The sequence below is a fragment of the Aplysia californica genome, unplaced genomic scaffold (assembly GCF_000002075.1).
Source record: "Aplysia californica isolate F4 #8 unplaced genomic scaffold, AplCal3.0 scaffold00022, whole genome shotgun sequence".
Lineage (NCBI taxonomy): Eukaryota > Metazoa > Mollusca > Gastropoda > Aplysiida > Aplysiidae > Aplysia > Aplysia californica.
This window is the reverse complement of record NW_004797292.1, coordinates 270359-285149: the sequence shown is the minus strand read 5'-3', so window position 1 is coordinate 285149 and position 14791 is coordinate 270359. Positions and strand designations below refer to the sequence as shown.

The 14791-nt window shown below is 40.1% G+C and overlaps 1 protein-coding gene across 1 annotated transcript in view; it reads left to right on the top strand.

Annotated features, from left to right (window-relative positions):
• LOC101858908 (gastrula zinc finger protein XlCGF48.2) overlaps positions 1–14524 on the top strand; it is a 16167-nt gene extending 1643 nt beyond the window's left edge. The window contains exons 2-7 of the mRNA XM_005090812.3: positions 4057–5779; positions 7036–7240; positions 8804–9006; positions 11929–12128; positions 12732–12830; positions 13735–14524. Coding sequence (XP_005090869.1) covers positions 4057–5779; positions 7036–7240; positions 8804–9006; positions 11929–12128; positions 12732–12830; positions 13735–14013 — 2709 coding nt within the window. The 3' untranslated portion in view covers positions 14014–14524. The remainder of the gene's footprint in view (positions 1–4056; positions 5780–7035; positions 7241–8803; positions 9007–11928; positions 12129–12731; positions 12831–13734) is intronic.
• The last annotated feature ends 267 nt before the right edge of the window (positions 14525–14791 follow it).

Here is a 14791-nt window from a genome sequence, read left to right as displayed (position 1 = left end):
AGCCTACGCTGGCAAGTCTCACCCGGGGTGAGAGGTAGAGTTTTTCTATTCTCACCCCGGATGAGAATAGCCACTTCCAATATGAAATGGCCACCTCTATTCTCACCCTGGGTGAGAATAGTGCAGGCGAGTCTTTTGGCTATTCTCACCCGGTGTGTGTTCACCGTTATAGCCTAGGCCTAGGCCAACCAGTGTAGCGTTCACCCTGAACCACAGAATTCTACACTGATAACAAAATTGTAGAATTCTGTGACGTGAACAAACGTTCCATTAACACTGTTAGCCTAAAAGCGTGCAATTTAGTCTGTGGGCAGTGGAGAGAGAGAGAGGAGTAGCGCGAGAACTTCCGGACAAAACAAAATGGCGACCCGCGTAGTTCGGCTCGATTCGAAAAGTATAGCCAGAGCATCTTTGTAGATGGTCAAATTAGTTTACTTTTGTGCTATAACTATAACGTAATTTTTTCTTGGCTTTTATCAATTTGATCATCCACACCGATAGACAGTATTCTGAAATAAGGAAAAACAGGTCTTGTTTCACACCGGGTGAGAATAGCCAACGCTGTCAAGTCTCACCCGGGGTGAGAGGTCATCGTATTTCTATTCTCACCCCGGGTGAGGATAGCCACTTCCATATTAAATATCTTGAACGAATGTGATTTTGCCTTTGAAAAGGTGGGATACCAGCGTGTTACTAATGAGGTCTAAAACTAAAATCAACTAGATCTAGAATCTAGATTAGTAAGTAACTCTTTAATCATCATATATATATATATATGGCCTAATGATTGCTCTTGTCTTGCAGGCTCAGTAACTGCCTAAGCTGTATGCAATGGTCTTATTTATTGTAATTCTGGCTTAAATGACGGAAATAGTGAAAAGTTTGTTCATATAAAATGACACAAATTTATGAAAAATTAAAGCGGAGTGTCTATGTACACGGTAACCAGGCACCTAGCCTCAGTGTCTATGTGCACGGTAACTGGCAACCGGGCATGTAGTCTCAGCATCACGTACACGGTAACCGGATAGTTCAGAACTCCAAGTTCAGTTTTTGTCATCCGTTGTTGCCTTCAACCCCACCCCTCCCCGGACTGTACCTTTTAAAAATATCAATTATAATCCCCCCTTTCTCCAGAGCCCTATAGGTCTCTTTCGCAGCGCACAGACTTTGAATGAACTTTGGTGACCCCAACCGGTACTCATTATGTGACACGAACTCACAGTTTCACTGACTGGTCACGATGGCGAAACTGTGTACCTAGACTTTCATAGATAATGAGACTAGGTGCCCGATTACCGTACGTAGATACTGAGACTACGTGCCTGGTTACCATGTACGTAGACACTCCGTAATTAAAGTTCTTTTCTTCAGCTAGGTTGAGGTTATATTTTGAGACCTTCCAAAAATACATAGAATTGACAGGATATAAATTTTTTAATTAATTAAAAAAAAAACTTTTCTGTGTCATTCAGGAACGAAAAATAAGTGACCAAAAACTATCAATTAGCCAAGTGATTAATTAAAAGACCACAACAATTATTTTTCAATGCAAACTGGTCATCGGGTATGTTATGAATAAGTTAACAGGTTCGTTCATAATCATTATGACACACTATTATCATGTTCATAACTATTGTGACAAATTTTACTTTGGGCTGAAATAATTAACTTTATTTTGTGATTCACATAAAATGTTTTTCATTTGTGAGACTCTCCTCAAAATATGCATTTTATGTTGGAAGAATTACGAAGTTTATCCACTGAAGAACCCTCAGAAATACATTTGATGGTTTGTTCATAACAATATACATGGCAGACTTCAGTTTTCTAAATATTTATACATTTATCTGCCATTCACTTAAAAATACTTCTTTTAAATGAAACTCTCTACATCTTATGTATCTGTGTATGTTTTTAAAGTTTACGCTCTGAAAAGCCCTCAAAATGTGTTAAATGGACAAGAAAAGTAGTTTGCTCTTAACAGTTCAATTACTAAAAGTGAAATACGGATTAAAATACACACCCATCCATACACTTATTTATGGTAAAAATTAAAAACCCAGAATGTAAGCAAGGTCTGATACTTCCTTTAGTTGGGTTAAAATTAAACCCAAAACAACTGTAAATTACATGGAATGAGGTTTTGTTCATATAACTATATATGACAAACTGTTTCGTTCGTAACTATTTTGACAAATTTTACTTCGGGTCCAAAAACTTAAATTATCGTTGTCTTTTACATAAAATGGTTTTCATTTATGAGACTCTCCTCAAAATATGCTTTATATGTGTGAAGAATTTAAAGTTAATACCCGGAAAAAAACTCAGAAGACATTCAATGGTTCGTTCATAACAATATGACAAATTTCAGTTTTGGCCTAAAAATTATGTTTTGTTCTTTTATTCACTTAAAAACACTTTTATTATAATTAAATGAACCTCTCCACATAATATGTATATCTGTGTACATGCTTTTAAAGTTTATTGACACTGAAAAGCCCCCAAAATATATTAAATGGACAAGAAGTAGTTTGTTCATAACAATTACTACAAAAGTAAAATACTGATTAAAATACACACCCATACACTTATGATAAAAATTAAAATATCAGAATGTAAGTAAGGTCTAGTACATACTTTAGTTGTGTTAAAATTTAAAATACATCACAAGACAACTGTAAATTACATGGTAGGTTTCGTTCATAACCACATTAAATAAATGACACTGTCACGTTCATACATTGTGACAATCCATTATGACGAGCATATTTTTGCTTCTTCTTCGCATCTCTTTTGAGTCGTCATCACACTGTTCTTCCATGCTTATGGCACCATGTAAAAGGATGTTGTGAAACAGTGGGAAGTCCCACTCATAATATTTTGTGTAAATATCATAAAGTGTTTGTTCATAATATTATTTTATGACAAACCTGGATTATCTCAATTTCAGTCATATTTAAGCAAAACCATGGGATGAAGCCGAAAATTTTCCTTCTGATTGATCAATGTCAAACCAATGTTTAACACCGGTCATTACTTGGGATGGTATGTTTAACAATTTGTGTTTTTTAGACCTTAGAAAGTCAGATGATGTAATTATGACACGAGTTAAGAACGAACATAATATATTTTACTCAGAAATAGTGCAAGTTTATTATATAATTATAATTTTAAGAAGAAAGAACGGATTTACAACTTTCATCATGACTTAAATTGTAGGGGAGCATCAGAGGATTAGATTTCTATTTTGCATCTCATTCCCTAGCCATTGTCCATGTCAGCTTCGTAGAATTGAACAACAGAACCAGTTGTGAGTTTTTGAATTTTAGCCAATTTTTTTACAGTAGCCAATTTTTTTACAGTAGCCATAACCCTTTGAGCCTTAGCCACTGGTACACCGGTGGCGCATAAAATTGCCCTTATGCCTAGCCACCGGTACAACGGTAAGCTAGACCCTATCCCAGACCTGGCCCGTCTGGGACAAAACATGCACGGCAAACCATGTTCACTTCACAGGATGTTACTGATTATTTTAAAAATCTTTCTTCATTAGATGTTAGTACTGATGAGGGCTACCATTAGTGGGATATGGAATGTGATTCTGACGATCATATGAATGTTAATGTAATATATTGCTCAGGAGCTTGGATAGAGGGGCACGGTAGCCTCAGGAGGTCAGGGCTCAAATGGTTAATTTCTTCATTTTCATAGTGTTGACCTCTCAATGCTTCTTTCGTAGGACCAAGAGGTGGAAGTCTGTAGATGCCAAATCAGGAAAATAAACTGGGTATGGTAGTGTTCTCCGTTTAAATGAGATGATTGTCTTCCTTGCTCTGGCACTATGCGGGCGGGTATTGTCATGGTGAAAAAGCACTCTTTCCCGTAAATTTGAACGGACTCTCTGAATGAAACCTGCTTTCAGTCAAAACTTTCCCTTTCAAGATGTTTAATATTACTTTGTGAAAGAATGTGATGTTTGTCAATATAGTTGAACTAAGGACCCCCTGTCCAAGGCAATCACCTTTACAAATGATGACCAATCTCTCTTTGCAGGTGAATGACTGCTTGCCTCTGCTGGGCTTCTTAGACAGTGATGACAAAGGGGATATATGGCGATTTTGGAAGACAGTGTCATCGGCTGTGAAAATTGCTGTCAATGGAAAGGGTGATATAGTGGAGACGCCCAGGAAGACCTCAAAGGCATTGAGGAACTCTGCTGAAAAGAAAAGGGGAGACCAGTTCCTCAAACGGCTTGATAGGGATGCTATCACAATATATGTCCCGGTTAGATGTTTAGAAGTCGGACATCGGAAGTATCGGGTTTTGAAGCTAGCCAATCAGAAAAAGATTGCTGACTATTTTGAGACTGTAGCAGTGGATGGAGAGGAGAATAGTGGTGGTGCCGGTAGTTTGGTGAATGATGCTAGTCTGGAGTATTTTGATTTTGCTGACTTGAGCAACAGTTTTCAGGGAAATGTTGGTAAGGAAGAAATTGTTGAACCAATTGTTATTAACAAAGAAGATTTAAGCATAGGAGAGCAAAATGTTGAAACAGTCACTATGATCAGTCAGGAACAAAATTCAACATTCTCTTTTGAAGAACCTGTCAGGGAAAATGGCGAGCAAGTTAGAAATCCTCCACAACGATCCAGGAAGATGGCGTGGCCTGTGGGTCGCCCAGTGACACGGTCAAGAAGTAGTAAAAGCATGGAATGTACTGTGGTGAGCGCAGAAGACATTGACAGAGCTATCAGTGTCAAGAGTGAGGATAGACCTGAAGATTCTGTTAGAGAATTTAGTGATCACCAAGGTAAAGAGTTTGGAGTGGACTCCGGCTCTCTTTTCCCCCCTCATCCGGTGAAAGAGGAGGCATGTGGGCGTGAGCAGGAAAATTTCAGCATCACGCTGGTTCCGGTGGATGGTAATGTTATGCAGATCACAAATGTGAGGGATACAATGGACATTCTGAAGACCCAGAACAACGGACTTGTTGCTTCTGACTTGAACAAGAGTGCTCTGACTTGTTCTTCAAGTTCTGTGGTTGAAAAACTCAGTAATGTGTCAGTATCAGAGTCTCACACCATGTTAGCTGAAACTGTATTGGAGGAAAAGAATTCTGATCTGAATGTGTCAAACAGTTTGTTGCCGGCTTGCAAAGTGACAGTGTCTTCTGGTGACAATAAGTTTGGTGTTCCGAGTCAAAACCAGCCTGTAGGGATGGAAACCAATGCTGCTGGGGTTGTTGACGTTAGTGCTGAATGCAGGGAGCAACCTGAAGCTCAGGGTGGCCCTCTGGCTCAGCGAAATGCTTCTGACATAGAGACGATCATATCGGCTCTTGAAGAGGAGCTAAAAAAGAGTGGCACTGAAGAAGCAAAGATTTCTACTGAGGAGGAAATGACTCAGTCCGCAGCAGAAGAGATTGCCAGCACCAAGTCCAGCTATTTTACGTCATGCCCACAGACTGTCCAATTACTGAACGGACAACAGATTGTGGAAGTTCAACATGTGGATAATGTGATCTGGACATCAGATGGAGAGGTTCAGATTTTAGGACCTAATCAAGTGGTCAGTACAAGTGAGGTGGCTATTTCAGGGGGTCACCCTCTGGATGCAGGGTACGATGTGGTGGAGTATGAAGTGGCTGGGGATAAAAAGTCGAAAAGAGGACGAAAAAAAAGGGCGAAAAACTCCAAAGAGTACTTAAAAGAGGATACGATTGACCGTACTTGTCCCATTTGTCAGCGGGTTCTCCACTATGCATCTTCCATGGCAGGTGAGACGAACTTTTCATTTTTGTATATTTTGTAGTTATTGTTGTATATATAATTTCTTCATCTTAAGCTGGCGGTTAGGAGGTACTCTGTGGTCTTCTCTGTCCGCTTCTTTTCCATTACTATTCTGCCATAAGCTGACAAAATGCCTTTTTTATTGTTCACAGCAGTTTTGATATAAAGAGGATTTTAGTCAGCGTAATTTAAAAATAGCGTTCTTCCAGAATTGGAATTCTAATTTATTTAAAAAACTAGTCAGTTTCGCTTTGATTTTTTCACGCAAGTAGGGTAACTGATCAGAAATTTGATTTTGCAAATAAAAAAATTGATGCCTGAAAATGAAAAAAGGTATTTTATCTGCTTACGGCAGTATTGTCTTGTAACATTTTGAATCAGTAACTTGACTCTATCCTAATATAAGTGAAGTTTTACATTTTTAAGGTAGTAACTCTTCATTTCATCTTTTACTATTCTGCTCATTTTCATCTTCTGCTTCCTCTGCCACCAACACTTTTGTGACACACAGAGGGAACTGTCAGTTCAGGTCACTTTAAATCTCTCACAGCGTTTCTTGTAGCTCATCACAGCTTGATAAAACGATCTGGGTGTTTTTTTCTTCAGTTGAGAGAATTGGTTTCCTCAGCTTCAGCAAAAACAATGACTTCTTGAATTCAACACTTTCTATTTTCCCAACTGGTCTTTTCCTAGCCCTTTGAGCATCATCAGTATGACAGAAAGATCTTGTTATTTTTTACAGACTTGACATGCATCTTTTACTGATAAGAGCAGACTTATGGTAATGATGGTTTGAAATGTGTGAAGCTATTTTGAAGGCAATGTGTTTTAAGTTTCAAGTGTGGTTTGTTCTTTGTCGAGTTGATTGAGCGTTCAATGTGGCTTGGCTAAAGCTTGAATATTATATAATTTTTATGCAGTTCAGTTCATATACATGAGTTTTTAAAACTAAGGTTTCATTGGAACTAAGGTTTCTTTGGTTGATGTGGAAACACCACTCAATATAAAATTTGTAATTAAAAGATATTGATCCAGTATTATGCTCATTTTTGTGTTTGATTGAATTGTTTGTCATGCAACTCTCTCTGCATTTCAGTTTATTACAAGGCATACAAGTTACAAAAGCATTTCACTAAAACTAATTAGTGGTGTCTGTGTTAGTTTGATATGAGTGAACACGTGCACACACAGGACCCATGAGTTTCTTATTTTGACATCCTATTTTCATATATTCCCCTATCAGCCCATATGAGAACACACACAGGGGTCAAGCCATACAGCTGTGGGCAGTGTGATCGCAAGTTCACCACAAAGGCAAACCGAGATCGGCATGAGGCAACCCACGTTGGCTTGAAGCCTTTCCAGTGCTCTGCATGTAGCAAGTGCTTCACGGAGAAACGCTCCCTCAGTGTACACATGCGAACCCACACAGGAGAACGACCCTTTGTGTAAGTATCTTTTTCTGGAAGGTTTCAGTTTTATGTCTCTTTCAAGATAATCTTGGTTAATTATGAGCTTGGACCTCTGAATCAATTTTAGCCACCAATAATTCAGAGTGAAGAGGCTTAGTCCCAGAGGGATGATGTGGCTTAAAAATGATGAGCCGAATTGGGAACTGCCGCACTGTGGATGTGAATTATTTGCCGATGCCATATAGTTGGAAATCAAAATAAAGGCAAAGGAATAGGCTTTAAAATTATAGGCCTACCAGTAACTTCATATGCCCCAAAATTGACATGCCTGATTCCACTGCGACATGACACATCCCTTCCTTTAAAAAAGTAGTCATAGAATGGTGACACACATGATGCGGTCATCATCTCATTTCTGAAAAGCTTTTCTATTAAATATCACTTTATGGTAGAGCTGGATCCTGCTCGCCAAATTTGAGAGTGGCGATTCACGATTCAGTTGGCTTCAAAGAATCGCGAGTAAGCAAGCGCTCGCGGAACACTAAGTCTCGGGGCTTGTTGTATTCGTGAAACGGAACAGCATCATATCAACGCTACTTCGCGAGTTCCACTCTTGTTGCACCGCCATCGAGACGTCTCGTCCGCCATCCCCCCCCCCCCCCCCGCTCCCTTTCGTTGCGCCCAACACCTGGTTGCGCCCCTCTACTGACCTCAATTAGTGACCCCATAAATCACCCCATATGCTCACCATGATTCGCTAAAACAATTGCTCCATAAAATTCCTTCTGTTTATTGGTTGGAACCCGTTCATTTTGTTTTAATAGGGAGGTTGGATTATGCCATCTTTTGTAAAATAAGGGGAGCAGTGCTAAGTGTTCCGTTCCATGTTCTGTTCTTGGGCTTGCGACATACGAGCAGCACTAGGCCTATAGATCAGGTAGAGCTACAAACAAGCCGCATGGTGGTGACAACGACAGGGGAATGAATCGGGAATCGGAAGGCGATACTGTTCCGCGTTCCGCTGGAGTGAATCGCGAATCGCGTTTCGCAGGGAAGAGTGGCGATTCAGTTCTGTTCTAGCGCTCGCGGCCCAGCTCTACTTTATGGACCAAAAAAGATTAAAGTTTGTTGTAGCAAGGTCAAGACCATGTTGAGAATGTGGCAATATCTTCCAGCCCTGCCTATGGGTACAGCTTTTAAGTCAGATTGGCTGTGAGGAACACCATTGTGGTATTATAGAATAATGGCCTTACTTGGACCTCCAAACCTCCAGGCTTCTTTCAGTGCTCAGCTTCTTGCTGCAAGATGTCCTCCTAATTCTGTTTCATGATGTGAATGCAGCATTGTGTAACGTACCGGTGAACATACACTTAGCTGATTGCTCATCTGTCTGAGTAACTCCGTCAAGTAATTTATCCTTTTTTCTGAAGCAAGATGTAGATATATTAAGCAGTTCATTACACTCTGATTAGTGCTTTTATTCCTCCTACTTTTTTAACATCATATTAAAGAAAAAATCTGTGGTGCTTTCCTGACTTAAGTTTGGCAATAGTGCTATTGATATCTCTATCTTTTTTTATGCTTTTCAAATCTTTCCAGATGCCAGGTGTGTGGCAGAGCTTTCACCCAGAAATGCACACTCACCGCACACATGGACAGACACACAAACAAGAAGGGTCACCTGTGTGACCTGTGTGGCAAGGCCTTCCGACAGAAATGTCAGTTGGACATACATGTCAAGAGGCACAAACGTCAGGCCAGCTTCCCATGCACCGAATGCTCTGTTAAATGCTACACTAAAGGTGAGAACTGGAAAGCTGTGTATGGGTAAGAAGGAAACACTGCTGTGTTATTTTTTTGTTTGTTGAGTCTCTAATGTTAAACTGATGATTTATACTCTTCTATCCCTTATGACTAGGGCTGGGCAATGAGTCGCTTTAGCAAAATCGGGGTACGATGTTAGTGCACATCTTCGGCAAATAATGTTATGAACCGCTTTGGCAAATGGGTTAGAAGTGCTTCCGCAAACGGGTTAGTATCACTTCAGCAGATGGGTGCACCCACTTCGCCAAAGGGGTCAGGAAAGAGAGGTGACGAGTCTGAATTCTGATAATGTTTTATTGATAATTATCTGGTCATTCAGATAGGTGTCCAGATTTTGCCCACCTCTACATATGACCCATGTCTCACAGGACTGCATGGGTAACCCCTTTGTCAAGTTTATTCTTTCGTATTTTTCCTCTCAGTCCTCAGCCTTATGGGACCTATGGCAGAGCGGCCTGGTATGCTCTAAAATACCCTCTGTCTCAGACGTGTAATTCCGTGTATGCATATCACTCTTACCCATATCATATATTCTGGGCAGAATGAGGAAAAAACTTCCATAATCTTTCAGTTGTTACAGTAGTCTCCGCCTAAACGCACAGTGCTTGGGAGGGTTTCTTAGCGTGTGTTTATACGGAGCATGTGTTTACATAAACCTCTGCAAAGGGAGGAAGGGATGCAGTCATCTCATTGCCTTGATATTCTAGTGACTTCCCTTTGGGGTGGGGGTCACTTTGGGCCCATAATGTGACGACACGTGATTGTTTTGTGAAGGATTCCCCGACTGCGGTTAAGTACTGCAAAGGCGTTGAATGGGTGTGTGTGTGTGGGGGGGGGGGGAGGGCAGAAGACAGACTCGATGTAATGAATGCTCCATAAAATATTGGGAACCAATAGCTTTCCAAGCGACCACCCCCGACCATAAATTCATGAACGAGCATTCACACGTGTTGCGCATCTTAGGCTTAGGTCTAACTAAACATTAGCCAACATGCAGTCAGTCAAACACCAGTCAGAAACCTTCTCTCAAAGAGATGCATTTCCAGTGACCAATCAAATAACGTTTGAGTCCCCCAACCCCCCAACATTTCACTGACCAGTCCTAGACCTGTGTGTCTGTGGAAAGTTGGGTGTGAAAACGTTGTCCATCACTCTCTTTGTTCGGCGAAAGGGGCAGTCTCACCAAATATCCGGTTTTCTAGGCTAGTCTTATGCTAGCTGTGCAGATCGTACAATTAGTCGTAGTGAAAATTTTCCTTTGCCTAGTCAAGCTTTACCTGTCATCGTGTTTAGCAGATCGAAGCGTGCGTTTAAAGGGAGTGACCGTGCGTTTGTACGTCTAAATTATATAGTAAAAAACCCGTCAGATGACGAAAGCGTGTGTTTGAGCGGAGCATGCTTTTGGATGGCGTGCGTTTAGGCGGAGACTACTGTACTTGGATGTTGTGTCATTTCTGCTGGATGTTGGGAAAAACGGGGTGTTAGGCAGAATATGGAGAACAACCCATGATCCTCAGTGTATAAGTTGTAATTACCAAGTCCCCAAGTGCCTTTCTACTTCATAATCAAATTTCAGATCTCCATAAGTGCATAGTAATGTGGCCAGCATGTCTCCAGGAGTGATATTGAGGAAATAAATTGTGTTTGTCCCACCAAACACAGGCTTATATGTCTTGACATGTGAATATGGTCAAAATACATAATAATTGTCTTCCTTTTATGTGGGAAAGCCTTTAAAGACCTGAACAATATAATTATGTAATTCACTTCCTATGGTGTGGGGCTGGTTTTAAATCCTGAACAATAAAGCTATCTCTTGACAGCGATTTCTTATGTTGACGTTTGTCAGTGTCTCTTAGCTAAAATTCTAATGTTAGAATTATAAACCAATTTTGTCTTGTCAGAGTAGGATCTTGGGGAAAGGGGAGGGGGGGGGGTTAACTTTTATGCAGGACAGACTTTAGCTTCTTAGGCCTGATCCAAGGCAACAATGAAGTTGATAGGGTCTTGGGAGGAGAACCCCACAGGCTTGATGATGATCCCAAATTTCCCGAACTGCCCAGGATTTAGTAATTGGGAATTTGAAAGGACATCATTTTGAGGGCTCAAATTCATCACATGGTACTCTACTCAAAAACCAGTCCCACTTTATGAAATTTTGTTTCTTGTTACATAATCATAATCTGATGTTATGATGTCGGTGTCCCTGACAGGGTTTTGAAAAAGTTGACAAGTATGACACCAGGTTGTGGATAGTATGAACTTTTTTGCACCCATGTGTTACTCTTTTGAGACACTGTCCTGATAAGCTTTACAGTAAGGCTTGTTTGGGTAGCGCTCCGTCGGCCTGCTGCATCTACAGAGATCCTCTGTCAGTTTTAGAGCAAATTTCTTATGTGTATCTCAAAGCCGGTGAAGCTGATTGTAGAGGGAGACTTTTAATGTATGATGTTACTGAGTATATCATTTTGTCAACAACGTCTGTAAGAAATATTAAACATAAAGCGACTACAAACATCATCCATACTGTGTATTAAAGACAGAACCTCTCAAAATGAGAACTGGCTTGCTCCTGGGTTGCATTTATTAAGAATTGACTTCTGAATCTTTTATTCTGAGTTACTCATTTCTCAAAGGGTTTATTTTGAAGTTGAACCATTGGTTTGTTTTTGAAGCATGCTCTTCATTGCTTTCGAAAACATTTCATAGTAAATAAAAGAGAAAAAATGTTGGAAATATAATTGAAATAATTGTCAATAATTGTTGGAAGGACAACTCTAAATATTTTGTTCCAAAAAATAATCAAGTAAAAGTATTTGCTTCTTGTGCCTTACATTGCAAAGTCATGTTCATGGATGTGTTACAGTCGCGCCTCACTTTTATGACTTACTTCCTCACAGGAGACCTTTTAAGGCACATGATCAAGCACACAGGCGAGCGCCCTTTCCAGTGTAGCGAGTGTCCGCGGGCGTTCACCAGGAAGCAGTACCTTATAGATCACGAAAACGCTCACTTCGGCCGCAAGCCGTACCAGTGTAGTGTCTGTGGTATGACCTTCCATGATGTGGGGTCCTGCCATCGACATCTGAAGAAACATAAGGTCAGTGTTTATGCTTTTTGAGTGTCAGGATGGTTGAGATTGTTTATAAAGAACTGAAAGGGGTCTTGTTTTGTTTTATTTTTGTTGTTTTTTTAGAGGGGGATTATTGTTGTTTTTTTTGGTTGGGTTTTTTAAGGGGTGGGATGGGTGGGTTTGGAAGCTGAGGGAGAGAGGGAAGTGATTATTGTTGCTAGTGCTTCCATGGAAAAGATAGTTGATTACTATTAAAATTTAGAATTTTCTCTTTGTTTCTCTTTTTTCTGCACGTCTTCATTGCTTTGGTTTTTAAAAAAATATATGCACTAAATGACCCATATCTCGTCATTTATTTGTTTTGTTTTTCTCTTTGTCTTTTCTGCCTGTCTTCATTGTATTCTTAAGAAATATATATACTATGTGACCCTTATCTTGTCAATGATTTGTTTTGTGTTCAAAATGTTAAAATTTTCACCTTCTTTCTTTTATTTTTGCTTTCTGTCTTCATTGTCTTGGAAAAAGAATAATAAGGTAAAAGTATTTGCCTGTTGTGCTTTACAGTGCAAAGTCATCTTCATGGATGAGTTACAGTTGCACCTCACTTTTATGATTTGTTTTGTTTTCCAGATGGAAGAAGAGAGCAGTTCAGACAAGACTTCCGACCAGTCAGCTGTACTCAGTAGTGGAGACTTCCACCGCATTCTGGAGGGTACCAAAATAGGGCAGGTACTGTCATTTTTTGTTTAGTTTTCAAGTTCTATTTTTAAAAGCAAAATGAGTGTTTTAAAACAAAGAACAAAAACGCTTTTACTGATTTCGATTTTGAAATTGTTTAAAAGTACAAAAAAATCACTTTTGAAAATGAAAAGTACACCCTACTACTTTTTCTTATCCTAGCCTCACTTGTGTTATGTGTTATTATTACGAAGCTGTTGTTATGTGGATTACAACGTACCAACTCCTACTTTTTTTTCCATTTCCTTCTGTTGTTTCTGTTTTGTGTTATCCCTGCACTAAATTGCCTTTATCACCTTGATGTGCTCCTTCTGTCCTTTTACTCAAAGTTATGCCCTCTTTTGGAGGAATAAGTATAAGGAACCCTTCCATCAGAGACAAATAATTAATACTTGAATTTACAGATTTGGTTGTCAAGTTTTTCTTTTTATCTTAAGTCTAGTGACCTTTGTCTTGGTCAGATAGCATTGTGCTTCTTCTCACAGAATACATTGTTGGTGTGTGTTCTGGTGTGGTTCCATCCTTTTTTTTTTCCTTTTTGGTACAGCTGTGTACATTTGTTCCTTGAAAAATGTGTCCATGATCATATGCAGTTGCTATAAACTGGAAAAATAAGAGCTAAAAAGCTGCTTTTCATTGAATTTTCAACTTTCATCTTAATGTGTCTACATTGCATAGTAATCAGGGAATTAGGGAAATATGAAAAGTATTTGTCAGTGTCCAGGATGAGAAGGCGATGATGGTGAATCAGCCAATAGATGGTATCAACAGTATATTTTTAACCTAAGAAACCTCCCCCCCCACCACCCCTACCACCACCACCTATAGAACAAAATGAAACGAAATCCTCAACAATAGGCTCTCTCAACTTCCTCCTCATCCTCCTCTTCTTTAGGTGCTGAAACTGGAAGACGGCTCCAACGCTGTGGTGAAGGCTGTCGTATCGGAGGCGGATGGCAGCACAGTATACCACATCACATGTCTCAACACTTCCTCCTCTGCGCTGTCAACGTCAATGCCTCCAGCAGTGTTGGGTCAGCCACCTCCACAACAACAGCAGCCACAAGTGCTGACCAACACTGAAGATTCGGGTACAGCGGAGTCCTCTGACTTTGTTCACCACAGTGCTGTGAATGAAAATGATGGTGGTTCAGCGCTGGAGGGAAAAAATTGACACTATAAGGCCTGTGTTACCTTGATCTTTTGTGCTAGTGAACAGGTACGGAACAACACTCTGAGTGCTTAATGTTGCTAAAATAGATGAAAAGTTGTTATAAGTTGAAAAAGTTTCAATGCTGTGGCACTTGAAATATGTGTGCGTGCATAGGAAAATCAGTCACATCTGACCATGGGAGATAATTGAGATTTTGATTGCAATGTGTTCTCCACTCATTTCTGAGCATTTTGCAGTTTATTTGAGGACAATACCTTGTTTCGTTCAAACGTTATGGCAAAATGTGTGAACTCGCCCATAAAACTGACATTTTGAGAAAATCGCATTTAAAGTTGAGAATTAAAGAAAAATGGATTTTGTTGAATTCAGAGGTATCTTAAAGCCATTCCTAAACTAATTCAGACCTGACAAGCAAACTGTATAATGTCAACACAGAAAACTGAAGAATTTTACTCACTGCTTGATGTGAAGAGTCCTTGCTATTACTCCGAGGGTGGGGGGGGGGGGTTACTTCCTTACTCCAAGACCGCGGCCGCGTGGTCTCCCACAACCCCGACCCCTTACAGTGGCTTGACTTGGTTTGTGTTGTTTCAAAGCTGGCTGCTCATCTTCAGTGTCCGTGTTGTCAGACTCCATTTCTGAAGGCTGATCAATAGTCTGTGGTAGGGGAGCAACGAGGTCTTTCATACGATCCGCGGCGAAAGGGCGTATCTTCTGGTACAGATACATCTGGCGTTTGGCGTCCAGACCTTTGGTAACAATAACTGGGGGCATGGTG